The sequence below is a fragment of the Bos taurus genome, chromosome 8 (genome assembly GCF_002263795.3).
Source record: "Bos taurus isolate L1 Dominette 01449 registration number 42190680 breed Hereford chromosome 8, ARS-UCD2.0, whole genome shotgun sequence".
Lineage (NCBI taxonomy): Eukaryota > Metazoa > Chordata > Mammalia > Artiodactyla > Bovidae > Bos > Bos taurus.
Window position 1 is genome coordinate 571,473 of NC_037335.1, and position 27,827 is coordinate 599,299.

A 27,827-nucleotide genomic window follows, 5' to 3' on the forward strand; every position below is an offset into this window, starting at 1 on the left:
AAATATATGTTACTGAATGTGAAGGATCAATTCCTACAAGAAGTGGATTGGCTTATGTCTGTCCCAGCAGGAGACCAGGACAATCGGTGGGTGGCCATCCCCTCCCCCATTCAAGACTCTGGGCCAACTAAAGCTAAGTGAACATTGAAAGCCCTTTTAAATGAAAGCAAAGACATAAGGCTCACTTGATAAAGAATCTGCCTGCAATGCATGAAATGCAACAGATGCAGGTTTAATCCCTGGGTCAGGAAGATCCCCTGGAGAAGGGAATGGCAACCCACTCCAGTATTCTTCTCTGGAGAATCCCATGGAGAGAGGAGCCTGGTGGGCTACAGTCCAAGGGGTCACAAAGAGCTGGACACAAATGAAGGGACTAAACCACCACCACAAAGACACAAAACAGCAGAATGCAGCCAGCTCTATGCTTGTCAAGCTGAGATGTGTGAGAGACATAAAAACAGGCATGTGTGTATTTGACAGCCACCCTAGTGACAGCAGCTTATCCCAGGTACTGTTTTCCTTGGCACTGGTGTTGAACCAGCCACTTACCAGCTGCTTCAGAGGAGTCCTTGCTCCTGGTTTCCATTTTCACTGCTCAACAGCAGCATCAAGGTCTCTCTGGAAGCAAGCACATGATTAGTACCATCAGTGAGGCCGATCCCTTTGGTCTCTAAAGATTTGGTAAATTAGGGGAAGCAGAGAAAAGGTACTCACAGAGTCAGATTTGGGGAGAATGGAGCTTGAAGCCACAGTGTAGCAAGAACAGAATCGGGAACAGGGATGGGTGAGCCCACGACAGAGGGCTGCAGTCCCAGGATACACAGTGGCATGGGGTGGGGGGGGGGGTGCGGGTGGTGAGCACACAAACGAGACCCTGGAGGCAATGGGTAAGGATGAAGACAGGCAGGCAGAAACCTAAGTGACATTCACAGGAGTGTGTTGTTCCCCGGGGAGCACACTTCGCAAGCTCACAGCCCAGTCCCGGGAGACTGCCCCTCTGGGCTCAGGGATGTAGCGCACATGCTCAGAACTGGGTTCTGCCTTGGGGGAGGGTGCAGGACATGTAGAAACAGTTCATAATTAGACTTCTGAAACTACTTTCAAGACTTCAACTGATTGTCTTGATGCATATGATGCTATATAATTTTAACCTGGGTTTTATTTCCGTTAAAAAAAAATCATTAGCATTTCAAGCCAAAGTAGTAATTGTTTGAGACATTTAGCATAGCTGTTATACAGGCCAAAACTCTTATAAGAAAAATATTGTTAGAATTCCCGATGAGAACTTAAAAACTTTCCACCTTATGGGAGAAAATAATAGCAAACAAAACAACTGATAAAGGGTTGATCTCCAAAATATACAAGCAGCTCATACAACTCAATACCAGAAAACAACAATCCAATCAAAAAATGGGAAATAGACCTAAACAGACATTTCTCCAAAAAAGACATACAGATGACTAACAAACACATGAAAAGATGCTCAACATCACTCATTATTAGAGCAATGCAAATCAAAACCACAATGAGGTATCACCTCACACTGGTCAGAATGGCCATCATCAAAAAGTCTACAAACAATAAATGCTGGAGAGAGTGTGGAGAAAAGGGAACACTCTTGCACTGTTGGTGGGAATGTAAATTGATACGGCCACTATAGAAGACAGTATGGAGATTCCTTTAAAAACTAGGAATAAAACCACCATGTGACCCAGGAATCACACACCTAGGCATATAGCCTGAGGAAACCAAAACTGAAAAAGACACATGTATCCCACTGTTCACTGCAGCACTGTTTACAATAACCAGGACATGGAAGCAACCTAGATGTCCATCAACAAATGAATGGATAAAGAAGTTGTGGCACATATACTCAATAGAATATTACTCAGCCATAAAAAGGAACACATTTGAGTCAGTTGTGATGAGATGGATGAACCTAGAACCTATCATACAGAGTGAAGTAAGTCAGAAATAGCAAGATAAATATCATATTCTAATGCATATATACAGAATCTAGAAAAATGGTAATGAAGAAATTACTTACAGGGCAGCAATGGAGAAACACACATAGAAAATAGACTTATGGACATGGGGAGAGGGGAGGAGAGGGTGAGATGTATGGAAAGAGTAACATAGAAACTTACATTACCATATGTAAAATTGATAGCCAACGGGAATTCGCTGTGTGGCTCAGGAAACTCAAACAGGGGCTCTGTATCAACCTAGAGGGGTGGGATGGGGAGGAAGATGGAAGGGAGGTTCTCAAGGGAGAGTATATATGGCTGATTCATGTTGAGGTTTGACATAAAACAACAAAATTCTGTAAAGAAATTATCCTTCAATAAAAAAATTAATTAAAAAAAAACTCCTTGAAAAAAAACTTTTCACCTTCCAATTCCAGTTCAGTCACTCAGTCATGTCTGACTCTTTGTGACCCCATGAACCACAGCACGCCAGGCCTCCCTGTCCATCATCAACTCCCAGAGTCCACCCAAACCCATGTACATCGAGTCAGTGATGCCACCCAACCATCTCATCCTCTGTCATCCCCTTCTCCTCCTGCCCCCAACCCCTCCCAGCATCAGGGTTTTTTCCAATGAGTCAGCTCTTCGCATCAGGTGGCCAAAGTATTGGAGCTTCAGCTTCAACATCAGTCCTTCCAATGAACACCCAGGACTGATCTCCTTTAGGATGGACTGGTTGGATCTCCTTGCAATCCAAGGGACTCTCAAGAGTCTCCTCCAACACCAGTTTAAAAGCATCAATTCTTTGGTGCTCAGCTTTCTTTATAGTCCAACTCTCACATCCATACATGACTACTAGAAAACCATAGCCTTGACTAGATGGATCTTTGTTGACAAAATAATGTCCCTGCTTTTTAATATGCTGTCCAGGTTGGTCATAACTTTCCTTCCAAGGAGCAAGTGTCTTTAAATTTCATGGCTGCAATCACCATCTGCAGTGATTTTGGAGCCTCCAAAATAAGGTCAGCCACTGTTTCCATTGTTTCCCCATCTATTTGCCATGAAGTGATGGGACTGGATGCCATGATCTTAGTTTTCTGAATGTTGAGTTTTAAGCCAACTTTTTCACTCTCCTCTTTCACTTTCATCAAGAGGCTCTTTAGTTCCTCTTCACTTTCTGCCATAAGGGTGGTGTCATCTGCATATCTGAGGTTATTGATATTTCTCCCGGCAATCTTGATTCCAGCTTGTGCTTCATCCAGCCCAGCATTTCACATGATGTACTCTGCATACAAGTTAAATAACCAGGGTGACAGTATACAGCCTTGATGTACTCCTTTTCCTATTTGGAACCAGTCTGTTGTTCCATGTCCAGTTCTAACTGTTGCTTCTTGACCTGCATACAGATTTCTCAAGAGGCAGGTCAGGTGGTGGTATTCTCATCTCTTTCAGAATTTTCCACAGTTTATTGTGATCCACATAGCCAAAGGCTTTGGCATAGTCAATAAAGCAGAAATAGATCTTTTTCACCTTAAGACATCTTTATATACATTGTTCAAGGAATTGTGAAACTTACACTTTAGCTAAGTAATATCTTTCGTGTCTTTGGCATAGTGTGGGAAAAAAAAACCTCTGGACTTAGGGAAGCAGATTTTACCGCAGTAAGTGGAGGAGGCGAACACAAAGGGAAGATGCTGACCATGGGTGTGCAGGGTCTCAAAGGTCAGCAGGAAACAGCTTCAATTCACAGGGTCAGTACCCGAGGCTGGAGAGGATCAGTGTGGGAGTGGGGGACGTGGTGTGATGGCACTGTTGACCTCACAGTGACCCTCACAGGGACTGGGTGGGGACAGATCTGGGGTCCCCTCCAGGCAGCTTTTAGGAGGAGCCTGAAGGTGGGTTATATAGTTCAGAGACCTGTGGGGTGGACAGGAGAAGACTAATATCTGTAGCAAATATTTGTCTGGTTGGTCAGCAGGGGAAATCAGTCCAGCTCATCCTACATGAGACAAAGCAGAAGACTCTCAAGGGCATGTTGAGGATGGTCGTGGGTAAGGAGGAGTCACTACAAGCCCCATCTTAGCCATGTGGGAAGGGGTGGTGACCGCATCCTGACATGCAAGGGGGCACCTGGGCCACCTGAGTTTCCGAGGTGCCCAGGGCTCAGGAAAACTGGACACAGTCAGGGCCTTTCTTTTCTCCCAAGTTTTCTGTCGAAAGTGTCACCTAGTTGTTTAAATGCCAGCACAACACGGCTGTCCTCGTCTTTGCATAACTCACTCACTGAGGTCCTGTGCTAGAGGGAGCATTACCATTACAGCCATGGCTGCTTGTGCGTACCGACCTCCAGTGGTCACAGGAACCCCAAACGCAGGGAGGGGTATCTACCCCATGGCCCGAGTGACCAGTGCGAGGCCTCCAATTAACTGAAACCTATCACCCATGTTTAACCTACAGAAAAGAGCCAGCAGCGTGAAAGGAATGTGCTTTGTTTGGGTGTGTTCTTAGTCTACAGCTGAGGAAAAGATAAATTAGCACTGAATTGCTGGCATTTCCAGAGACAAAATAAAACTTTAATGGACTGAATCAGAAAAGAGGCTAGTCGTTTGGCTAAAAAAAAAAAATGACTTTTAGTGCTCTTATATTGTAGAACATTATTATGAACAAAGTTGTCATTGTACATGTTAAAACAGTGCCAAACTGGGATGTCTCAGAAGATGGAACAGAGGCAGAATGAGGGCCTGTCCCTGCAGAGAAACATCAGAAACACAAGCAAAAGTTGACGGAATTAACTGAGAAGTGTGGGAAATTAGCTGGGATTTAACTCAGAGTCAAGAACACAGTGGGGAAAGCAGGAAACCACTGAGACATTTTTACTCACCATCTCCCTGCCCTCCAACCAGCTTAGCATCAGACTTGAAGACAGAGCCTGCGTCCTGCTGTGGGATACTGGCACCTGGCTCCCAAATATGTCTGTCCTAATCCAGCGGGTTTTGAAATGAAAAGGTCAGTTTTCATTCCAATCCCAAAGAAAGGCAATGCCAAAGAATGCTCAAACTACTGTACAACTGCACTCATTTCACACCCTAGTAAAGTAATGCTCAAAATTCTCCAAGCCAGTCTTCAGTAATATATGCACCGTGAACTTACAGATGTTCAAGCTGGCTTTAGAAAAGGCAGAGGAATCAGAGATCAAATTGCCAACATCCACTGGATCATCAAAAAAGCAAGAGAGTTCCAGAAAATCATCTATTTCTGCTTTATTGACTATGCCAAAGCCTTTGACTGTGTGGATCACAATCAACTATGGAAAATTGTAAAAGAGATGGGAATACCAGACCACCTGACCTGCCTTTTGAGAAATATGTATGCAGGTCAGGAAGCAACAGATAGAACTGGACATGGAACAACAGACTGGTTTCAAATAGGAAAAGGAGTACATCAAGGCTGTATATTGTCACCTCGCTTGTTTGACTTATATGCAGAGAACATCATGTGAAATGCTGGGCTGGATGAAGCACAAGATTGCTGGGAGAAATATCAATAACCTCAGATATGCAGATGACACCACCCTTATGGCAGAAAGTAAAGAAGAACTAAAGAGCCTCTTGATGAAAGTGAAAGAGGAGAGTGAAAAAGTTGGCTTAAAGCTCAACATTCAGAAAACTAAGATCATGGCATCTGGTCCCATCACTTCATGGGAAATAGATGGGGAAACAATGGAAACAGTGGCTGACCTTATTTTAGGGGCTCCAAAATCACTGCAGATGGTGACTGCAGCCATGAAATTAAAAGATACTCTTTGGAAGGAAAGTTATGACCAGCCTAGACAGCATATTAAAAAGCAGAGACATTACTTTGCCAACAAAGGTCCGTCTAGTCAAGGCTATGGTTTTTCCTGTGGTCATGTATGGATGTGAAGAAAGCTGAGTGCCAAAGAATTGATGCTTTTGAACTGTGGTGTTGGAGAAGACTCTTGAGAGTCTCCTTGACTGCAAGGAGATCCAACCAGTCCATTCTGAAGGAGATCAGTCCTGGGTGTTCATTGGAAGGACTGATGTTGAAGCTGAAGCTCCAATACTTTGGCCACCTGATGTGAAGAGCTGACTCATTTGAAAAGATCCTGATGCTGGGAAAGATTGAGGGCAGGAGGAGAAGGGGACAACAGAGGATGAGATGGTTGGATGGCACCACCGACTCAATGGACATGGGTTTGGATGGACTCCAGGAGTTAGTGATGGACAGAGAGGCCTGGCATGCTGTAGTCCATGGGGTCGCAAAGAGTCAGACATGACTGAGCGACTGAACTGACTGATGACTGTATATTTGTATGGCGTGTGGTGTCTATGTGGTGTGTATGAGCATGTGGGTTGTATGTGTGTATGCTCTGTGTGTGTGGTATGATGGTGTGCCTATGGTGTGTGGGGGGTGTGCACGCACAAGCACAGTTTAATGAGTAGGAGTGTGGAAAAGGCATTTCTGCTTGCCTTTGGTGTTGGTTGGAACACACAACTTGTGAAATAAACCTTTCACCAGCAAGCTCACTAAAACAAACTTGGAGGGTTCGTGGTAGTGTAAATGGGAGACAAGCCCAGAATATCCAATGGGAACACACTCTTGATCCGGGACTCCCTGGAAACCAGTTCCAACAAGCTAACCTCTGTCTCTAGATCTCAGAAATATCCAACAAATAAGTCATTAACAAAGCAAATTTTGGTACAGTAGAGGCAAAAACTAACACTTAGATTTGGTAAAAATAGTATAAATCTTACTACCTCTATGACCAAGAATTGTAAAGAATATATAAAATAAAATTTCAACACACACTTGATATTTGGTTGCTTGAAGGACATGAGTGAACATTGGAGAACTGACAATGCCTACACAGATGTAGATCAAAGTATGAGGTTAGACATGGGGCAGACTCTGTACTGTCTTCAGATGCAACACCCATGGGACCGTTAGATGCTATTATTATAAAACATGGTGGCTCACATACGTATGTACCATGTATAAGGTATGATGAATTTCTACTCTTTAAATTAGGCATTCCATATTGCTCTTAAATTTATTAAAATGTATCATATTTGTTATAATAAATTATTATTAAATTATATTTATTAAATATATTATTAAAATACATTATAAATATTACATAATGTTTTGTATTATATGTATGTAAACATAAGGTATAAAAATATAGAACCAAGAATTATAAACATTTCAGTATCATGTACATTTTTAAGCCATTAATTATTTCTTTGAAATTTGACTTTTAACATATTTCAGACAAGATATATTTACAGAAAAAATAATGTCTCTTGTCTAATATATGTAGAGCCCAGGAGTAATTACAGCAGTAAAGTCAAGGGCTAAATTTTCCATATGTTTGGAAGCATGGAGGTTACAAGATTGCTTTTGTGAGGAATAAGGGTTCTGTGGAGTAGAATCAAACATCACAGTGAGGCACACTGTCATTTTATTCCCTGCAGCCTATGGAGCTCAGGCAATATTACACAATAGAGGGGAATGGTTCTATTTATTGAGTTGAGTTAGATCCTCTGAAACATGTATTAATACCTTGGCATTGGCATCTTCCTTGTCATCTGCCTTGGCAACTAACAGCATGCATCTGAGAACCAAGGAAAGACTTAGAGGAAACTGGTCATTCAGTTCAGGCACATTTGATCTCAGAAGCTGTTCTGTCTTGGGTAATGGGATGTTGTAGAAGAACACACTTCCTGTGAGGTCCTCCCCACGTCTGCCTGCATGGCCGGACATCTGGAGAGAGGATACACAGCTCGTCAGCAGCCTCATTCCTGTCTCCATCAATGGTCACACCCACCTAGATCAAATCCTGTCTCCATCAACGTCACACTTACCTAGACTATATGGAGTATTAAACTTTCAAAAATCCTGAAAGCATTCTGTCTTACCATTATTAATTTTAGCAAAATTCAAAGTATTGTCTGATTTCACAAAATCACCATTAAAATGTGTTTACTTCTTCAGTAACGTCTGTGTTAAAAGTCGTGACTTTTAAGCAGGAGAAATTTCTGTCTTATTTCCATATATTTCCAGAAACTAGTCTTAACTGAGAACATTTATCATCCTTCATATCATTTTTGTTCAGTTCAATAATATTTATCAAAGCAAGAGTATTCTTAAGAAAATGAATCTATTTAATCAATGACTGGAAAACATCTTTAAAAATAGTCATATGCATCAGATGTCATATATCTAGAATCTATTTTCAGTATTTTATAGTCCCCAAATGCCTTAGAATAAGCATGGTGTATCTCAGCTCACTGAACGGTTGTTGCAGAGTCTCATGTATACAGACGTAACAAAAGGCATAAATACCTGTCGGAAGTTTAAAGCATCCAAAAAAAAAAAATCTTCCGTAAAAACAACAGATTTACATGGCATATTAACTCCCAAAGCAAGAGTTGACGTAGCTGTTACCATCTAGGATTGAGGATAAAACAAAACAAAAAACAAACAGAAAAATAAATTTAACATAGAAAACACAGCTGTATGGGAAGGTGTTGAATATTAACTGAATTAGACCCTCTGAAATCATTTGTGTTATATAAAAGTCCAGAGAGTAGCCAATGTAACCAAAACTGCAAACTTTATATTTTCATTTGAAATAGTTATGTCTTACAGTTTCCTTTCTTTTCAATGTTTTCCCTTAATATTACAATTATCTATCACTTTTAGATTACAAAAAAATATGAAACCAAAGCCATTCGGGAAGCATTTGATTTTTGCATAAATCAAAGCAATAGGTTATAAAAGGAGTATTGATTTTACATTAAAAGATTTCTAGGGCTTCCCTGGTGGCTCATTGGTAATGAATCCACCTGCCATTGCAGGAGACACAGGTCCGATCCCTGATCCAGGAAGATCCCACATGCTGTGGAGCAAATAAGCCTGGGCACCACAGCTACTGAGCCCACACAGCCTAGAGCCTGTGCTCACAACAGGGGAAGCCCTCATGCTGCAGCTGGGCAGAAACCCGAGCAGCAACAGAGACCCAGCACAGCCAAAAACAAAAATGAAGCAATAAGATTTCCAAGACAAGAAAAGAGTAGGAGGTAAAATCAGTGGCACAGCACAGGTCAGGTCCCATTGAGCATTAAAAGCACTACTCTGAGGAGCTTACACTGTAAGAGAAAGCAGAGTAGCATGAGTTTATTCATATTTCTACTGTTGCTTTGGCTGCTCTGTGAACTACTCATTAAGAAGTGGGTGAGTGGAAGCTGAATGATCTGAAGGAGGTTTTTAGATGATTCTAGATAAGATGTCGGAGAAGGCAATAGCACCCTACTCCAGTACTCTTGCCTGGAAAATCCCATGGACAGAAGAGCCTGGTAGGCTGCAGTCTATGGGGTTGCCCAGAATCGGACATGACTGAACGACTTCACTTTCACTTTTCACTTTCATGCATTGGAGAAGGAAATGGCAACCCATTCCAGTGTTCTTGCCTGGAGAATCCCAGGGACGGGGGAGCCTGGTGGGCTGCCGTCTCAGAGGTCGCACAGAGTCGGACTCGACTGAAGTGACTTAGCAGCAGCAGCAGATAAGATGTAATGGCATCAGAAGAGATAAGATATAGGAAAAAGGATATTTCCTGAGGTTTTTGCTTTCCTACCTCTATTTGAAAATACCATTTTGACTCACATTTTTTAGAAGAAACTGAAGCCACCAGTTGGAATCTGCCATATGTCTACCTTGCTCCAGACTTAACGAAGGTTGTTCATACCCTCTCTTGTTTCTCTTCTCGTCACTTGTGGCTATTCATTTTCCTCTAAGCACTAGTTTACCTGCACCTGTGTTTGACTGTGTAGTGTTTTATTGATCAACTCTATATTTTCCTGTTCCCATTATGGTTTCTTCTTTATACACTTTGACCTTGTGATAGCATGTACAAATGCTAAATTAGTATACCTTCCTAATGGTGGTGCCATCCATCCCTGAAGTAATTATTTTACCTTAAAATATATTTTATTTCATACAAGCATCAGCTTATTTTTCTTATTACTGAATCAGCTTTCTTTTGGTTATTATTGCACTTTTCCCTTTCAATTCTTTTCCTCTTATGTTTTAAATGTGTACCATATAATCTTTACCTACTTGGATATTTTGGTAACTAAGTTCAAAATATTGTCCTGTTAATTAGAGTTATACACATCCAGTATATTTAACATAATTGTCCTATTTGATGATATACCTACCAGTTAATACTGTGCCTTTTATTTGTCCAGTGTTTTTAATCATTTTGTCTGCTTTCCTGATTGCTTTTCATTGATTCAGCTGTTTCTACTGCCAGCTGCTTTTCCTCTTGGGTTTGGAAGTTACACCCTTAAATTCTGTTCTTTCAGCGGGCTCTGACAAATGTACGCAATCCATAGTAGTAAAATTCTAAAACTGATCAGTAATTTTACCCTTCCTTTGGGCATTACCTCAAACAACTCCCACTTCTGATACATACACTATTGGGACACATTTTCTCTCTTTTTCATTTGTGGGTTCCAAAGTCCTCCTGTTGATGGCTATTCAACAGCTGGTTGCAATTCTGGTTCTCTCCGGAGGAAATAAGTGCACGTCCTTCTGCTCTGCCATCTTGAACCAAAAGCCTCTCTTTTTTGTGTGTGTGCTCTTTTAAAGTTTTTATTCAGATATTAATAATTTTAATCTACCCACATTTAGCTTTTTCTAGGGTCATTCTTTTATGTAATTTTGACCACACTGTAGGAAAATGAAAGCTGTAACAAAGGCACCGCAATGATGTAAGATGTGAGTAATGTGTGGAGCTAGGGGTGTGATGGGTGGCAAACAGGAAACTCTCTGACCTATACTCACAGCTCCACTTTTTAACCACAATACTCAACATCAGTCACAACAAATAGACCCATCCTGGGGGAAAAAATAGCGATATAATTCTAGAGCCTTAATAATAATTTTGCCCTCTGAAACAGGCATTTCAACAATCAGAAATGCTGGTATAAATGTATAAACCAGAAAATGTCAAGAAAATGTCTAGGTAGAGTATATATGTGTGTGTGTATTATGATGCACTTAAAAGATGTTGATTATGTAATGTTCATTAATAATTTACTTGATTACATTTTCGTGCTCAGTTGCTCAGTTGTATCCGACTCTTTGCAACCCCATGGACTGCAGCCCACCAGGCTCCTCTGTCCATGGGATTTCCCACACAAGAATACTGGAGTGGGTTGCCATTTCCTTCTCCATGGGATCTTCCCAACCCAGGGATCGAGCCCAGATCTCTTGCATCGGCAGGCAGATTCTTTACTGCTGAGCCACCTGAGAAGTTCAAAGGTAAAGCAGACAGGATCCCAAATTGCACATACTTCATATGTGAACTATGTAAAAATGTATTGGAAGAACAAAATAAAAATGCTGAGTGTTGGCAGAGCATCCTGGTAAGTGGAGGGACCTGGCGGGGAGAGAGGTGATGTCAGGGCACATTCCCCTATAAGCTATCAGGGGACATTCAGTCCAAAGGGATGAAGACAGTGCTTTTAGGGAAGTTATCCTCAAAATTCACCAACCTTGATGTGCTTCAGCCTGAAGAGTGTCTCCACCATTTGTCTCTGCCTAATCTCCATCGACCCATGATGGTACCTGCTGCCCCGCCATAACAGACTACACAGCTTCTAGCCTCTTCTCGTCTTCCACAGTCTGCATAAGATCTTCATTAAAGTCTGAAACACCAAAGAGTCAGAAATATAAAATTAAAGGTTTCACTCTGTAACTTAATGATGATTAAAACAGTGCTCAGAAATACACCTGAAAGCATCAGAAAAGATGAACATTGCATTCTGGTTCTTACTTCTCTCGAGTAGATTAGGAGAGTGTGGCACTAGACAGTCCTCTTACAAGGAGCCGTTGTGTTTGGGGCAGAACCCGCAGGTGATGGGGACGACAAATGCCGTCTACAAACCAAGGACACAGGCCCTCACGGACTCGGAAGGAGCCGATCCCACCAACACCCTGATCCCTGACTTCCAAGCTCCAGACCTCTGAGAAAGCAAATTCCTATTGTTTAAGCTGCTTAGGCTATGGTTATGTCACTGGAGCAGCCCCAGCCACACAATTAACACACACACCCCAAATGTAGTCCCATCCTTTCCTCCTACCTGACTGTCCACAACCGAGTGCTCAGTGTAAGTGCAGTCCAGAAGAACTTCGTAATGCTTCCTAAGGTTTTTCTTCATTTCACTTATTTTAGCCTCCCAAAAAATCACTCTCTCCAATCTTGCCCTGGAATTCAAATTTTAAAAACTGAATATAAAATATCAGGAAAATCAGTAAATATATTGCTTGTATTTTTTTTAAGTTTCTTTCTTTTTGTTTTTTTAAGTTTGAGGTTATGTCTGTAAATGCCAGGTGAAAAAAAGAATGCCAAGTAACTCAAACCCAAACTGTACTTGTCTTATTAGAGGACATTTATCAGGCTTTAATTACCCAGATTTATCAGCTTACCATTTAAGTATATTTTAAGTGTAAGTATTCATATGGATTTAACAGGAATTAGCAAAACCTTCTGAACTATCCCATCCCTCAGGCTAACTAAAGCTTTATTTATTTTCTATCTCCAGTTTTTGACATCACATTTGACAGAAAAATTCAATTTTCCTAAAACTGCATACAAATTGAAATGCTTCACAGTTGAAGAAGTATAGAAAGTTGTATCTGCCAGACTCTCATTCTAACATACACTGTGCAGATATTTTAGAGGTGCTGAGATCAGCCGTGAGATGAGCTGGGGTCTGTTTCCACCAGTAAGTCACCAGGTGACTGGGTGAGAGCCTGTGGAGCCATTAGATAGGCCTGTGTCAGCCCCGGGCAGCATGAAGGGTTAGGAATCATCTGCAGCCTTTTCAGACCCAAACCTATCCTCCACGATCACCTCATCTCAGAAATACACCTATCAGTATCAGAAAACACTGATATATTGCATTCTGGTTATTATTTCTCTCAAGAGTAGATAAGGACAAATGCTAGGAAAGAATCCTGAGTGCAGATGGGAATCATGCAACTATTATAATGAAGTTTGTTTTCCAGGCTGCTTTATGCTGCTAAGCTGCTAAGTCACTTCAGTCGTGTCCGACTCTGTGTGACCCCATAGACAGCAGCCCACCAGGCTCCCCCATCCCTGGGATTCTCCAGGCAAGAACACTGGAGTGGGTTGCCATTTCCTTCTCCAATGTATGAAAGTGAAAAGTGAAAGTGAAGTCTCTCAGTCGTGTCCGACCCTGAGCGACCCCATGGACTGCAGCCTTCCAGGCTCCTCCGTCCGTGGGATTTTCCAGGCAGGAGTACTGGATTGGGATGCCATTGCCTTCTCCAAGGTTTCTTTATGCGTTAGAATGGGGGGAAAAAAAAAAAAAAAAACAGGCATGACTCTACACATCTGTATACTTTAAGACAACAAGAAGCTGAAGTTGAACGGTTCTATGAAGATCTTCAAGACCTTTTAGAACTAACACCTAAAAAAGATGTCCTTTTCATCATAGGAGACTGGAATGCAAAAGTAGGAAGTCAAGAAACACCTGGAGTAACAGACAAATTTGGCCTTGGAATACGGAATGAAGCAGGGCAAAGGCTAATAGAGTTTTGCCAAAAGATGCACTGGTCATAGCAAACACCCTCTTCCAATAACACAAGAGAAGGCTCTACACATGGACATCACCAGATTGTCAACACCAAAATCAGATTGATTATATTCTTTGAAGCCAAAGATGGAGAAGCTCTATACAGTCAGCAAAAACAAGACTGGAAGCTGACTGTGGCTCAGATCATGAACTCCTTATTGCCAAATTCAGACTTAAATTTAAGAAAGTAGGGAAAACCACTAGACCATTCAAGTATAACCTAAATCAAATCCCTTATGATTATACAGTGGAAGTGAGAAATAGATTTAAGGGACTAGATCTGATAGACAGAGTGCCTGATGAACAATGGACAGAGGTTCGCGACATTGTACAGAAGACAGGGATCAAGACCATCCCCATGGAAAAGAAATGCAAAAAAGCAAACTGGCTGTCTGAAAAGGCCTTACAAATAGCTATGAAAAGAAGAGAAGTGAAAAGCAAAGGAGAAAAGGAAAGATATAAGCACCTGAATGCAGAGTTCCAAAGAACAGCAAGAAGAGATAAGAAAGACTTCCTCAGCAATCAATGCAAAGAAATAGAGGAAAACAACAGAATGGGAAAGATTAGAGATCTCTTCAAGAAAACAGAGATACCAAGGGAACATTTCATGCAAAGATGGGCTCGATAAAGGACAGAAATGGTATGGACCTAACAGAAGCAGAAGATATTCAGAAGAGGTGGCAAGAATACACAGAAAAACTACACAAAAAAGATCTTCACGACCCAGATAATCACGATGGTGTGATCACTGACCTAGAGCCAGACATCCTGGAATGTGAAGTCAAGTGGGCCTTAGAAAACATCACTACGAACAAAGCTAGTGGAGGTGATGGAATTCCAGTTGATCTATTTCAAATCCTGAAAGATGATGCTGTGAAAGTGCTGCACTCAATATGCCAGCATATTTGGAAAACTCAGCAGTGGCCACAGCACTGGAAAAGGTCAGTTTTCATTCCAATCCCAAAGAAAGGCAATGCCAAAGAATGCTCAAACTACCGCACAATTGCACTCAATCACACACTAGTAAAGTAATGCTCAAAATTCTCCAAGCCAGGCTTCAGCAATACATGAACCATGAACTTCCAGATGTTCAAGCTGGTTTTAGAAAAGGCAGAGGAACCAGAGATCAAATTGCCAACATCCACTGGATCATGGAAAAAGCAAGAGAGTTCCAGAAAAACATCTATTTCTGCTTTATTGACTATGCCAAAGCCTTTGACTGTGTGGACCACAATAAACTGTGAAAATTCTGAAAGAGATGGGAATACCAGACGACCTGACCTGCCTCTTGAGAAACCTATATGCAGGTCAGGAAGCAACAGTTAGAACTGGACATGGAACAACAGACTGGTTCCAAATAGGAAAAGGAGTACGTCAAGCCTGTATATTGTCATCTTGCTTATTTAACTGATATGCAGAGTACATCATGAGAAATGCTGGGCTGGAAGAAGCAGAAGCTGGAATCAAGATTGCCGGGAGAAATATCAATAACCTCAGATATGCAGATGACAGCACTCTAATGGGAGAAAGTGAAGAGGAACTAAAAAGCCTCTTGATGAAAGTGAAAGAGGACAGTGAAAAAGCTGGCTTAAAGCTCAGCATTCAGAAAATGAAGATCATGGCATCTGGTCCCATCACTTCATGAGAAATAGATGGGGAAACAGTAGAAACAGTGGCTGACTTTATTTGGGGGGGCTCCAAAATCACTGCGGATGGTGATTGCAGCCATGAAATTAAAAGACGCTTACTCCTTGGAAGAAAAGTTATGACCAACCTAGATAGCATATTAAAAAGCAGAGACATTACTTTGCCAACAAAGGTCCATCTAGTCAAGGCTATGGTTTTTCCAGTGGTCATGTATGGATGTGAGATTTGGACTGTGAAGAAATCTGAGTGGAGAAGAATTGATGCTTTTGAACTGCGGTGTTGGAGAAGACTCTTGAGAGTCCCTTGGACTGCAAGGAGATCCAACCAGTCCTTCCTAAAGATCAGTCCTGGGTGTTCATTGGAAGGACTGATGTTGATGCTGAAACTCCAATATTTTGGCCACCTCATGTGAAGAGTTGACTCACTGGAAAAGACCCTGATCCTGGGAGGGATTGGGGGCAGGAGGAGAAGGGGACAACAGAGGATGAGATGGTTGGATGGCATCACCGACTCAATGGACATGAGTTTGGTTGTACTCCGGGAGTGATGGACAGGGAGGCCTGGCATGCTGCGAATCATGGGGTTGCAAAGAGTCGGACACAACTGAGCGACTGAACTGAACTGAACTGAACTGAAGACAATAAAGGCACAAAAAAACTAAAATCATATTTCTTGAAAGTTATTCTAAAATGATTTTAAGATGTTAGATACTTGGCCTGACTAGGGTTTGATATTTTAGTGACTATCCTTTATAAGTGGGTATCAACATTCACAAATTATATTTTAAGCAACTTTGTAAACTTGCAATTTCTAAAAAAAAAAACAAACAAAAAAACTTGTAATGTGCACTTCTGAGGAAAAGGAAGAAAAAAAGTGAATACTGAGAGAGTAACAGGCAGGAAGGCCAGGGGTCTCCAAATGGAGGAAATAGCCTGCAAGTGTCAGACATTTTTATCTCTCTTAAGCGGCAGGAGGAAACAAACTAGCGATATTTTTTTCCTTCTCTATACAAATTTAAAAAGAGGTTTCTCTTAAAATACTGTGTTGCCATAATGACACCTGGTTTCACCTGAAGTTAACTATTCTCAAACCTTGAGTTAACCAATGCCTTTTTCTTATGGAAATGTTTGTCTTAAGCTATGCTAATGTACTATGCATTTACCCCAAACTCAGTCTTCAAGTCCTTCCGCCTTTTGGCTCAGAACCTACTTGATAAATCAGTATGTTATACTCAGATAGTGTTCCCCTAATCTGTGTAAAGGAAACTATTTGTATGGTGATCTTCCCTTCTTCAAGATTCAAGTCAATCATTTTATGGCCCAGGATGAACCATTTCGTGCCAAGATTATCCCAAAATGCATGTTATGGGTAAGGGCCCTGGTGCCATTCTGAGTTTTAAGACATTCCTTTCTTTTATTAACAGACTGTCAATGACTATATAACATCCAGCTGAAGACTAGCAGAGGGGTACTCTTTCTGCCCCCTTCTGATGCCCATGTCAGAAGCTTTCTCTATCTCCTTTATACTTTAATAAAACTTTATTACACAAAAGCTCTGAGCAATCAAGCTTTTTTTCTCCTCCGGGGGCCAAGAATCCCAGCGTCTTTGCATGATTCAACAACAACCTTTCAATACAATGGAGAAAATTACTGTAAAATATTGTATAATTATTAAAATATTCAATGATCCTCTCCTGGATGTCCCCCAAAAGTGCAATATAATTAACTGAATGTGTCATAAAGAGGGAAAGAAGCCACATTGTCATAAGTGAAAGCTGGAATTATAAAAGCAGCTGAAACATTCATTGATTAAGGATTTAACACCACAATTCAACTGGAAATACTCCACTGTTCATAATTTCTCCTCTGAGCCTTTATTGCTTTAGATAGGTTTCTTCTTCAAATTTTCTTTCTTTTTTCAGAATTTAGGTATTATGAATAGTTTGCTTCTTTATCAAATCAGTAAAAATGCATAAAGCTGATATTTCCATTAAGTGAATGTTGTGTCTAGATTGAAAATACATGAGAATTTTTGGTAACAGGATGTCCACAGCACCCCAAAGCTGTCTGCATCAGTCAGCAGAGTCTCTAGCAGCAAGAACACTTGTGGGTGATAATGATCACCTTTCATCTCATTTTAATTTAAATCTCATTTTAAAATGATGAAATGAAAATATCAGGAATACCATATAATAATTTAATAACTTCAGTTCAGTTCAGACACTCAGTCGTGTCTGACTCTTTGCAACCCCATGAATTGCAGGACACCAGGCCTCCCTGTCCATCACCAACTCCCAGAGTTTACCCAAACTCATGTCCATTGTGTCGGTGATGCCATCCAGGCATCTCATCTTCTGTTGTCCCCTTCTCCTCCTGCCCTCAATCTTTCCCAGCATCAGGATCTTTTCCAATGAGTCAGCTCTTCACATCAGGTGGCCAAAGTATTGGAGTTTCAGCTTCAACATCAGTCCTTCCAATGAACACCCAGGACTAATCTCCTTTAGGATGGACTGGTTGGATCTCCTTGCAGTCCAAGGGACTCTCAAGAGTCTTCTCCAACACCACAGTTCAAAAGCATCAAGTCTTCAGTGCTCAGATTTCTTTATAGTCTAATTCTCACATCCATACATGACCACTGGAAAAACCATAGCCTTGACTAGATGGACCTTTGTTGACAAAGTAATGTCTCTGCTTTTTAATATGTTGTCTAGGTTGATCATAACTTTTCTTCCAAGGAGTAAGTGTCTTTTAATTTCATGGCTGCAATCACCATCTGCAGTAATTTTAGAGCCCAAAAAAACAAAGTCAGCCACTGTTTCCACTGTCTCCCCATCTATTTCCCATGAAGTGATGGGACCGGATGCCATGATCTTAGTTTTCTGAATGTTGAGCTTTAAGGCAACTTTCACTCACCTCTTTCACTTTCATCAAGAAGCTCTTTAGTTCTTCACTTTCTGCCATAAGAGTGCTGTCATCTGCATATCTGAGGTTATTGATATTTCTCCTGGCAATCTTGATTCCAACTTGTGCTTCTTCCAGTCCAGCGTTTCTCATGATGTATTCTGCATATAAGTTAAATAAGCAGGGTGACAATATATAGCCTTTACGTACTCCTTTTCCTATTTGGAACCAGTCTGTTGTTCCATGTCCAGTTCTAACTGTTGCTTCCTGACCTGCATATAGGTTTCTCAAGAGGCAGGTCAGGTCGTCTGGTATTCCCATCTCTTCCAGAATTTTCCACAGTTTATTGTGGTCCACACAGTCAAAGGCTTTGGCATAGTCAATAAAGCAGAAATAGATGTTTTTCTGGAACTCTCCAGCTTTTTCAATGATCCAGCGGATGTTGGCAATTTGATCTCTGGTTTCCCTGCCTTTTCTAAAACCAGCTTGAACATCTGGAAGTTCACAGTTCATATATTGCTGAGGCCTGGCTTGGAGAATTTTAAGCATTACTTTACTAGCATGTGAGATGAGTACAATTGTGTGCAGGAGCGGCTGAAAGGAGCTACCCCATGTTCAAGGTAAGGAGCAGCAGCTGCACTTTGCTGGAGCAGCCGTGAAGAGATACCTCACGTCCAAGGTAAGAGAAACCCAAGTAAGACGGTAGGTGCTGAGAGAGGGCATCAGAGGGCAGACAGACTGAAATCACAATCACAGACAACTAGCCAATATGATCACACGGACCACAGCCTTTTCTAGCTAAATGAAACTAAGCCATTCCATGTGGGGCTACCCAAGACAGACAGGTCATGGTGGAGAGGTCTGACAGAATGTGGTCCACTGGAAAAGGGAATGGCAAACCACTTCAGTATTCTTGCCTTGAGAACCCCATGAACAGTATGAAAAGGCAAAAAGATAGGACACTGAAAGACAAACTCCCCAGGTCGGTAGGTGCCCAATATGCTACTGGAGATCAGTGGAGAAATAACTCCAGAAAGAATGAAGGGACAGAACCAAAGCAAAAACAACACCCAGTTGTGGATGTGACTGGTGATAGAAGCAAGTTCCGATCCTATAAAGAGCAATATTGCATAGGAACCCAGAATGTTAGGTCCATGAATCAAGGAAAATTGGAAGTGGTCAAACAGGAGATGGCAAGAGTGAACGTCAACATTTTAGGAATCAGCGAACTAAGATGGACTAGAATGGGTGAATTAAACTCAGATGACCATTATATCTACTACTGTGGGTAGGAATCCCTTAGAAGAAATGGAATAGCCATGATAGTCAACAAAAGAGTCCAAAATACAGTACTTGGATGCAATCTCACAAACGACAGAATGATCTCTGTTCGTTTCCAAAGCAAACCATTCAATATCATGGTAACCCAAGTCTATGCACCGACCAGTCACATTCAAGAAGCTGAAGTTGAACATTTCTATGAAGACCTACAAGACCTTCGAGAACTAGCACCAAAAAAGATGTCCTTTTCATTATAGGGGACTGGAATGCAAAAGTAAGAAGTGAAGAAACACCTGGAGTAACAGGCAAATTTGGCCTTGGAGTACAGAATGAAGCAGGGCAAAGGCTAATAGAGTTTTGCCAAGAGAACACACTGGTCATAGCAAACACCCTCTTCCAACAACAGAAGGCTCTACACATGAACATCACCAGGTAGCCAACACTGAAATCAGACTGATTATATTCTTTGTAGCCAAAGATGGAGAAGCTCTATACAGTCAGCAAAAACAAGACTGGGAGCTGACTGTGGCTCAGATCATGAACTCCTTACTGCCAAATTCAGACTGAAATTGAAGAAAGTAGGGAAAACCACTAGACCATTCAGGTATGACCTAAATCAAATCCCTTATGATTATACAGTGGAAGTGAGAAATAGATTTAAGGGACTACATTTGATAGACAGAGTGCCTGATGAACTATGAACAGAGGTTAGTGACACTGTACAGGAGACAGGGATCAAGACCATCCCCAAGAAAAAGAAATGCAAAAAGGTAAACTGGGTTTCTGAGGAGGACTTACAAATAGCTATGAAAAGAAGAGAAGCAAAAAGCAAGGGAGAAAAGGAAAGATATACCCATTTGAATGGGTTCCAAAGAATAACAACTAGAGATAAGAAAGCGTTCCTCAGTGATCAATGCACAGAAATAGAAGAAAACAATAGAATGGGAAAGACTAGAGATCTCTTCAAGAAAATTAGAGATACCAAGGGAACATTTCATGCAAAGATGGGCTCGATAAAGGACAGAAATTGTATGGACCTAGCAGAAACAGAAGATATTAAGAAGAGGTGGCAAGAATACACAGAAGAACTGTAAAAAAAACATCCTCATGACCCAGATAATCACAATGGTGTGATCACTCACCTAGACCCAGACATCCTGGAATGTGAAGTCAAGTGGGCCTTAGGAAGCATCACTATGAACAAAGTGGAGGTGATGGAATTCCAGTTGATCTATTTCAAATCCTAAAAGATAATGCTGTGAAAGTGCTACAGTCAATATGCCAGCAAATTTGGAAAACTCAGCGTGGCCACAGGACTGGAAAAGGTCAGTTTTCATTCCAATCCCAAAGAAAGGCAATTTAGCTAAACGTGGAGAATTATTTGAAATTAATTCTACATATAAAGAACATTATATGGGTGCAACCATAACTAAGGAAATATTCCAGAATCTTGGAGTAAAATGCCCCGTGCTGTTTCACCCTATGTTAGGGGTGAGATATATTGATCAAGCAGCAGACAGACCCCAGGGGAGGCCACTATAGCCTAAGTGAGGTCAGCTCTGCCTCAGTTCTCCCAAGGGAGAGAGACTTCTCCAAGAAGGAGAGAAGATTACTTATACGGTCTGGGAGGCTTCCTTCTCACTATAAATTGTCCATAGACAGCCTTAAAAATATCCCAGCCCTAAGCAGTTAAGTCTATTTGGGTGCACAGTTATGTACGTTAAAATAAATACTGCTTATGAGAGAGAGAGAAAAGGAAAAAGCAAAACCCCTAAGAATCCAACGGCAAAATAAACTCCACTGTACAGTCAACCATACAATGAGCTGTCAAAGCCATGAAAACAACAATGGTTCTTAGAAAGAGGGAAACTAAGACACTTGCAAAAAATTCACACAATGGAACACACATACATGGATATTCATGTGCCGGTATGTACTCATATATGTATGTGTTAGGGGGGGGTATGTGCATGTGTGTGTGCATGTGCTTGTGTATGAGTGCACCTGTATGTGCGTGCGTGTGTGTGTGTGTTTGTGTGTGCACGCACACGTGTGGTCACAAAGATATGAGAGGCTCGCCTGGAAGGGCAATGTTTACTTCTGAGTGCTGGCATGGTTTCTATTATTACTAATTTTTATTTCAAATTTGTCTACCAAATGCATGCATTATTTGCATTAAAAATATTTTGAAGAAGAAATAGCATACCATATTTAGATATGTCAATGTCTTTTTGGTGACATATGTTGACTATAATATAGAAAAAGCTTCAGCATTTGAAAAACTGTGTATATATTAATTATTTCAAGTGTATTGTATCCACATACTGAAATATTCGGTGGAGGCAAGTGAGAGCAGAGTGTAGAATTTGGACTGTGCAAAACGGTATCACAGAAAGAGGTAAGGGAAGGGCAGGCACCCGCAGGGTTAACAGTTAACAAGAAAGAACTCATCTGTAAAGCTCACCCTGTCCTTTCAGACAAGCTCTGCAAGGCCCGCGGGCTCTGGTGCAGCCAGAAGCATGTGCTCAGGGAGCTCTGCTCTGGAAAGGTAGGTACTGAGGGACCACACCCAGCACTGTCCAGATGGAGCAGTAGTAGGGACACTGTGGAGTGACCTCTCCGAGAAGTGTTCCATCAGGGCTGACCTCAGCATCGATGGCCTTCTGGTCCATGTGTCTGCAGTCCTGAGGGATATCCAAGTTCTTCTCAAGAACCTTGAGTAGGTTATCATGCTCAGCTTCATGGAGTAGGCTTTGATCCATTCTTCTGGGATTTTTCTGGCTTCATTCATCTCTGTCTTAATAAAAACAAATCTTAAGTAATGAATGGTCAGATCTGGCCATCACAGGAAGCCCAAGATTTCCTGGATCCCCCTCATTGCCGAGACATTCGATTCTATGAACACCTGGACTGCCATGAAACAGTCTTCTCCCTCATCAGCCTCTGGAACTTGTGTCCATCGTCAGAAAAGTCCTCAATTGTCTCTAGGTGTCCCCTCCTTCCTCCTGGTCTAGCAGGCTTCATGCCAGCCCAGTTGTCCCAGTATGACTCCCTTCTTTTCAGCCCAGTTCTCCCAGTATGTCCCCCAGTTCTTGTCAGCCCACTTCTCCCAAATGGCCCCCCTTCTTGTCAGCCCAGTTCTCCCAGTATGTCCCCCAGTTCTTGTCAGCCCACTTCTCCCATTATGGCCCCCATTCTTGCCAGCCCAGTTCTGCCAGTATGGCCCCCCGCCCCTTGCTGCACTGATGACTGCTTCCTCTTGGAAGGCCTTTGATAAGCAAGGTAGGTGCCCTCAGGCTCCACAGGTGGAGTGCAGGCCCCCTCCTCCCCTACTGCAGATGCTACAGAGGTTCTGAACTTGGATTTCAAGGGCTCCTGGTGACAATACTGTCCTCCACTGACAAAAGCCTTGATCAGGGCCTGGAAGGTACAACGGCTCCTGGCGGGGAGGTGGCCCCCAGCCGGTACCCCACTGATAGGTGCAGAAATCAGCCACCTCAACCGAGGCCAGCATGATTCTGCAGCACCCCCAGCCCTCCATGCTGGCCAGGGTTGGCAGCATTCCAGCAACAGGCACACCCTCATGTGTCCTCTTCAGTCCCCCGCTCTGCCCCTCACTTTCCTGCAGGCCCCTCACAGGTACCCCCTCTGTGCCCCTCACTTTCCTGCAGGCCCCTCACAGGTACCCCCTCTGTGCCCCTCACTTTCCTGCAGGCCCCTCACAGGCACCCCCTCTCTGCCCCTCACTTTCCTGCAGGCCCCTCACAAGCACCCCCCTCAACAGATCACTTGCATGAGGTCCAGATCTGCCGGGGTCCAGCCCCGGTGGATCCAAGGAATTCGAAGCAGGGATGGCGTCAGCAAGGATCAGGAAACAACTGCTTAATTAAACGTTAATTAAGGATATAAAGAGTAATAGAATAAGGATAGCTCAGTGAGGAAATTCAGTGGAGAAAAGAGGCTGAAATAAGGATAGCTCAGTGAGGAAATTCAGTGGAGAAAAGAGGCTGAATAATTCAGCCAGAAGGTGAGAGAAAGAACGACATGGGGAGACCAAGTTTCCGTGAACAAGGCCCACACTTTATTTTCCAAAGTAGTTTTTATACCTTAAGTTATGCATAGAGGATAATGGGGGAAGGGGTCGAGTCTTGCAGCAAGCCAGGCTTTCTTCCTGCAAACTCACCATATGCAAAAGTTTAGGTGATTTGCATCATCTTCTGGCCCGGAGGCCTGTTAACATTTTAAGACCCTTTCTTCAGAAAACTTATTTTTCTCTAAAGGTGATTGGTCAAGAGCCACCCTCCAAAAACATTAGATAAAGTTGCATTCCTATAGGGCAAAGGTGTGGTGGGCCATAACAAGTAAAAGAATTAACTTAAGGGTCCAAGATTACAAACATTAAAGCTACTACTTACACCAATTATATTAATCAATACACTGCCAGGGACACAGCAGGTAAGGGATATGGAGACTTAGCAGCAAACATTGGCCCAACAAGTGAAAAACCCTTCACCAATACAATTTCTAATCAATCTTTTAACTACTCAAAGGAATCTGTGTTTAGACAGTTTAGAACATCTCCTGCCTCTCACAGTTGGGAGGCTCTGAACAATCACATGTGGCCGGAAAAACCTATTCAGGCAGGCTAGAGGATTTCCAAAGGAGTTTGTAGGTTAAACACTGTCACACCCAGGAATTATTAACTGGAGCTGTAAGCTAACTCTTTTTTCAGAGAGAGGTAGTCGGGGACAGCCCCCCGTAAAGTCAGAGGTGTAGGTGAAAGCACAAAGCAGAAAGTAGGCAGACTCTGGTTTTGGGGGTAGATGCTCGAGAATTTCCAGGGGGACTCCTGAGGCTTGTGTATGTCAAGCCTCCTTCCTCATGACCTTTGCCATGGGCAGAGTTCCTCATGCTGGCTCCTGGCAGTGATAGAATTCCAGTTGAGCTATTCCAGATCCTGAAAGATGATGCTGTGGAAAGTGCTGCACTCAATATGCAATATGCACTCAATATGCAATATGCCAGCTCCCGGCACAGATCCCCATATGGACCAGACCTAAGACACTACCCGCAACACACTGGCTTGGACTCCAGTGTCAAATCACGTCATCCACCACTCCTCACGAGAACCACCATTCATACACACACACACATCTCTGGTCCTTCTTTTGTTTGTCTCTTGTGAAGCTGAGAAGCTGCTCCCCACTGCAAACCCTCAGCAGCTGCAATCATCCCCCCGCCGGTGAGCCCCAAGGGGACTCAGGACGGGAAAGCACAGGATACTGGCCCCAGAGAGCCAAGTGCACATCACAGGACTGACTTCATGGGGCCCAGACTCTTGCATCTTCATACCCAGAGAAGCCCTACATTCATTAACTAGAGAGGTCTGGTTTTCTCTGCTGCTGCTGTGTCACTTCAGTCATGTCCGACTCTGTGCGACCCCATAGACAGCAGCCCATCAGTCTCCCCCGTCCCTGGGATTCTCCAGGCAAGAACACTGAAGTGGGTTGCCATTTCCTTCTCCAATACATGAAAGTGAAAAGGGAAAGTGAAGTCGCTCAGTTGTGGCTGACTCTTAGCCACCCCATGGAGGCTACCAGGCTCCTCCGTCCATGGGATTTTCCAGGCAAGAGTACTGGAGTGGGGTGCCATTGCCTTCTTCAGTGAACAGTAATCTTGTGATGTTCACTGGTCTTTATTGCAAAAACTCCTGGGTATCCTGGCCCCTCCCTTCCCTCTTCAGGCAGCCCCCCAGAGTTATCTGAGATGCTGTCTTCTGGGTCTAGGTCCTCAGAATGTCTACCAAATGAATAAATTCTCAGCTTGTAGGCTGCGCTTTATTTTTTAGTCAACACTCTTGACTGTGCACATGGCTCCTACTACGAGAATATGTGCTCACGAGTGTCCGATTTAACTCCGTTTCATGGGTGAGAAATACTGACCAAGCAGTAGAGAAACCACCAACTCCCTTTCACTGATATTCCCCTCACCCCCGCAGCAGTGCCAGGACAAGCAGGCCTGGCCTGACTGTCAGCAAAGCACAGGCAGAGGATTAACGGAGGCCCCCATGTGGTGTCTCAGACAGCTCTGAGGGGCTGCTCCAAAGAGGGGAGGGAGGAGTCAGGATACAGGCAGTCAGAACATCAGAAGATCACGGTTAAAGAAACTCAGACATCTCAAGTTAGGGAATTTAGCGCCCTTTTACGTACAGGAAGATGCAAGAGTCTGGGCTCCCTGAAGTCACTCCTGATGTGCACTCAGCTAACATCTGGGCTGTTGTCCTGGATTTGCCCATCCTGAGTCCCCTCAAGTGCACGGTCAGGGAATTGGGGTGGCTGCAGTGGCTGAGAGCTGCAACACCCTCTGTGTACCAAGATGGCAAGCAGCATTCCTAGTTCACAAAAACATTCTCGTTATTTTTATAGTTGGAATTGTTGGTCACTAATCCAGCTTGAAACCATGACTCCTAGAGCCCTGAAGAAAAGCTATTGGAAGACTAGAGCCTGAAAAGGCCGACACCTGCTGTCACGACCAAGGAGACGAGCACAGCCGGTGGAAGGAAGATACACAGAAGTGTCAGCAGGAAATCCTAACTTGCTCTAGGATTGCTCTTGCTCAGAACGTGAGAAATCTGAGTCAGGGAAGCTCTAAAAGCTGTTTCCACTTTCAAGGAAGTAACTACCATTCACTGCAAAATAGCTATGAACAGCTGTGACCCGCCCAGCTGTGCGTTGGGACTGTGTACGCAGCTCTCTGCAGGAAGCCCTCCTCAGCATGAAGTCCTCTCCTCATCACTTAGCAGAGCTATATTGTCTCTGACTTTTAACCAGGCGCCCCAGGCTCTACTCATTTCTGCCCAAGCACACCTTTCAAGTCTGGACATGCGATATGTTGCCTGACTGGTTGGTTGTCCACAAAGATCAGAGAAGAAGAAATGAGTGACCAGATCTCTTCTCGAGCTTCCCCTTCAGTAATCGTGCAAACTGTGTGACCAAAGTACATGAACAAGAGAACATCCAGAGGAAGATTCTGAGGCATCCTCAAGCCTGGCGGGGATGGAGACTGACCCCCCTCATCTCAGTGATTCACTGAGATGACTCCCCTCCTTCCCTTTATTTTTATTTTATTTATTTATATTTTAGGTGCTCAATGGTTTTTTTTTAATTTAAATTTATTTATTTATTTAACTTTACAATATTATATTGGTTTTGCCATACATTGACTTGAATCCGCCACAGGTGTATATGTGTTCCCCATCCTGAAGCCCACTCCCACCTCCTTCCCTATCTGATCCCTCTGAGTCATCCCAGTGCACCAGCCCCGAGCACCCTGTATCATGTATCGAACCTGGACTGGTGATTCGTTTCACATATGATAATTTACACGTTTCAATGCCATTCGGCCGAGCGGGATCTCAGAGGTATTTCTAGCAGATACTCAGCCCGCCCTCTTCCCAGATGGCCGGCATCCTGATTAAAAGCACCTTTCCTTTCTACTGACATTGGTGAGAATGTAATTGATTTTGTAAGCTGTGACTAGCAGGACACCACATAAAATAACAGCTGGAGATAAAAAGAGGAAAATGCACGGTCCCTGCTGTGAGGGAGTGACAATTTAGGAAAGAGAGCAATGCATCACAACTGACCCACCAAGTACTGCAGTGCAGCATGAGCCCAGGAGAAAGGGACAAGTCCAAACAGGGGTGGGGGGAAGAGGGGCGGGCACGCCTCAGGGAGGGATGCGAGCTGCTGCGCAGAAGACCTGGGGGCATGGGATGGAGGGCCCAAGATCATGGGACAGTACAGGGGGACACGGCCCTAGGGAGAGGCGTGTGTGGGGTACTGTCGGATGAGAGTAGTAGGAAGCGCACCTGAAAAGGTGAGGGCAAAGCCCACGCATGCTGGCCTGTGGACAACAGCCCAGAAGGAAGAGCGAGTGAGGGTGAGATTATCAGCCTGAATGTCAGCTGCAGTATAGGAGGGAGCCTCAAGGTCAGGTTTCAAGAAGAACTTTGTGACCATCCAAGGGAAGATGTGGACACTTTGAGACCAGGACGTCACTGAGGACATGAGGATGGGGGCAGGGGGGATGCATTTCAGACCCAGAGGAGTCAGAATTAGACCCCAAGAACTAGGGACCCAGAATGACGGCCCCGAGGCAGAGGGGCCCACCGCACACACAGTTCTCCAAGCACAGAACTGGCCAGCAAACAAGTCCCAGTGACAACTAACTGGTCTGTGCAGCCAGCGGCCTCCCTGCTAGGACGTGCGACTATCTCGGCCTTCCCAGCACAATGTACTGAGCTGCATACTCACACTGTCTTGTATTTCTCCATGGATTTTTTT

The 27,827-nt window shown here is 43.1% G+C and overlaps 1 protein-coding gene across 1 annotated transcript in view; it reads right to left on the bottom strand.

Moving 5' to 3' along the window:
- Positions 1 to 6,416: 6,416 nt before the first annotated feature.
- Positions 6,417 to 27,827, bottom strand: part of DDX60 (DExD/H-box helicase 60) — a 133,988-nt gene continuing 112,577 nt past the window's right edge. Inside the window, 7 exon segments of the mRNA XM_059889573.1 lie at positions 6,417 to 6,599; positions 6,743 to 6,847; positions 7,548 to 7,748; positions 8,331 to 8,435; positions 11,549 to 11,701; positions 22,128 to 22,275; positions 27,798 to 27,826. Coding sequence (XP_059745556.1) covers positions 6,417 to 6,599; positions 6,743 to 6,847; positions 7,548 to 7,748; positions 8,331 to 8,435; positions 11,549 to 11,701; positions 22,128 to 22,275; positions 27,798 to 27,826 — 924 coding nt within the window.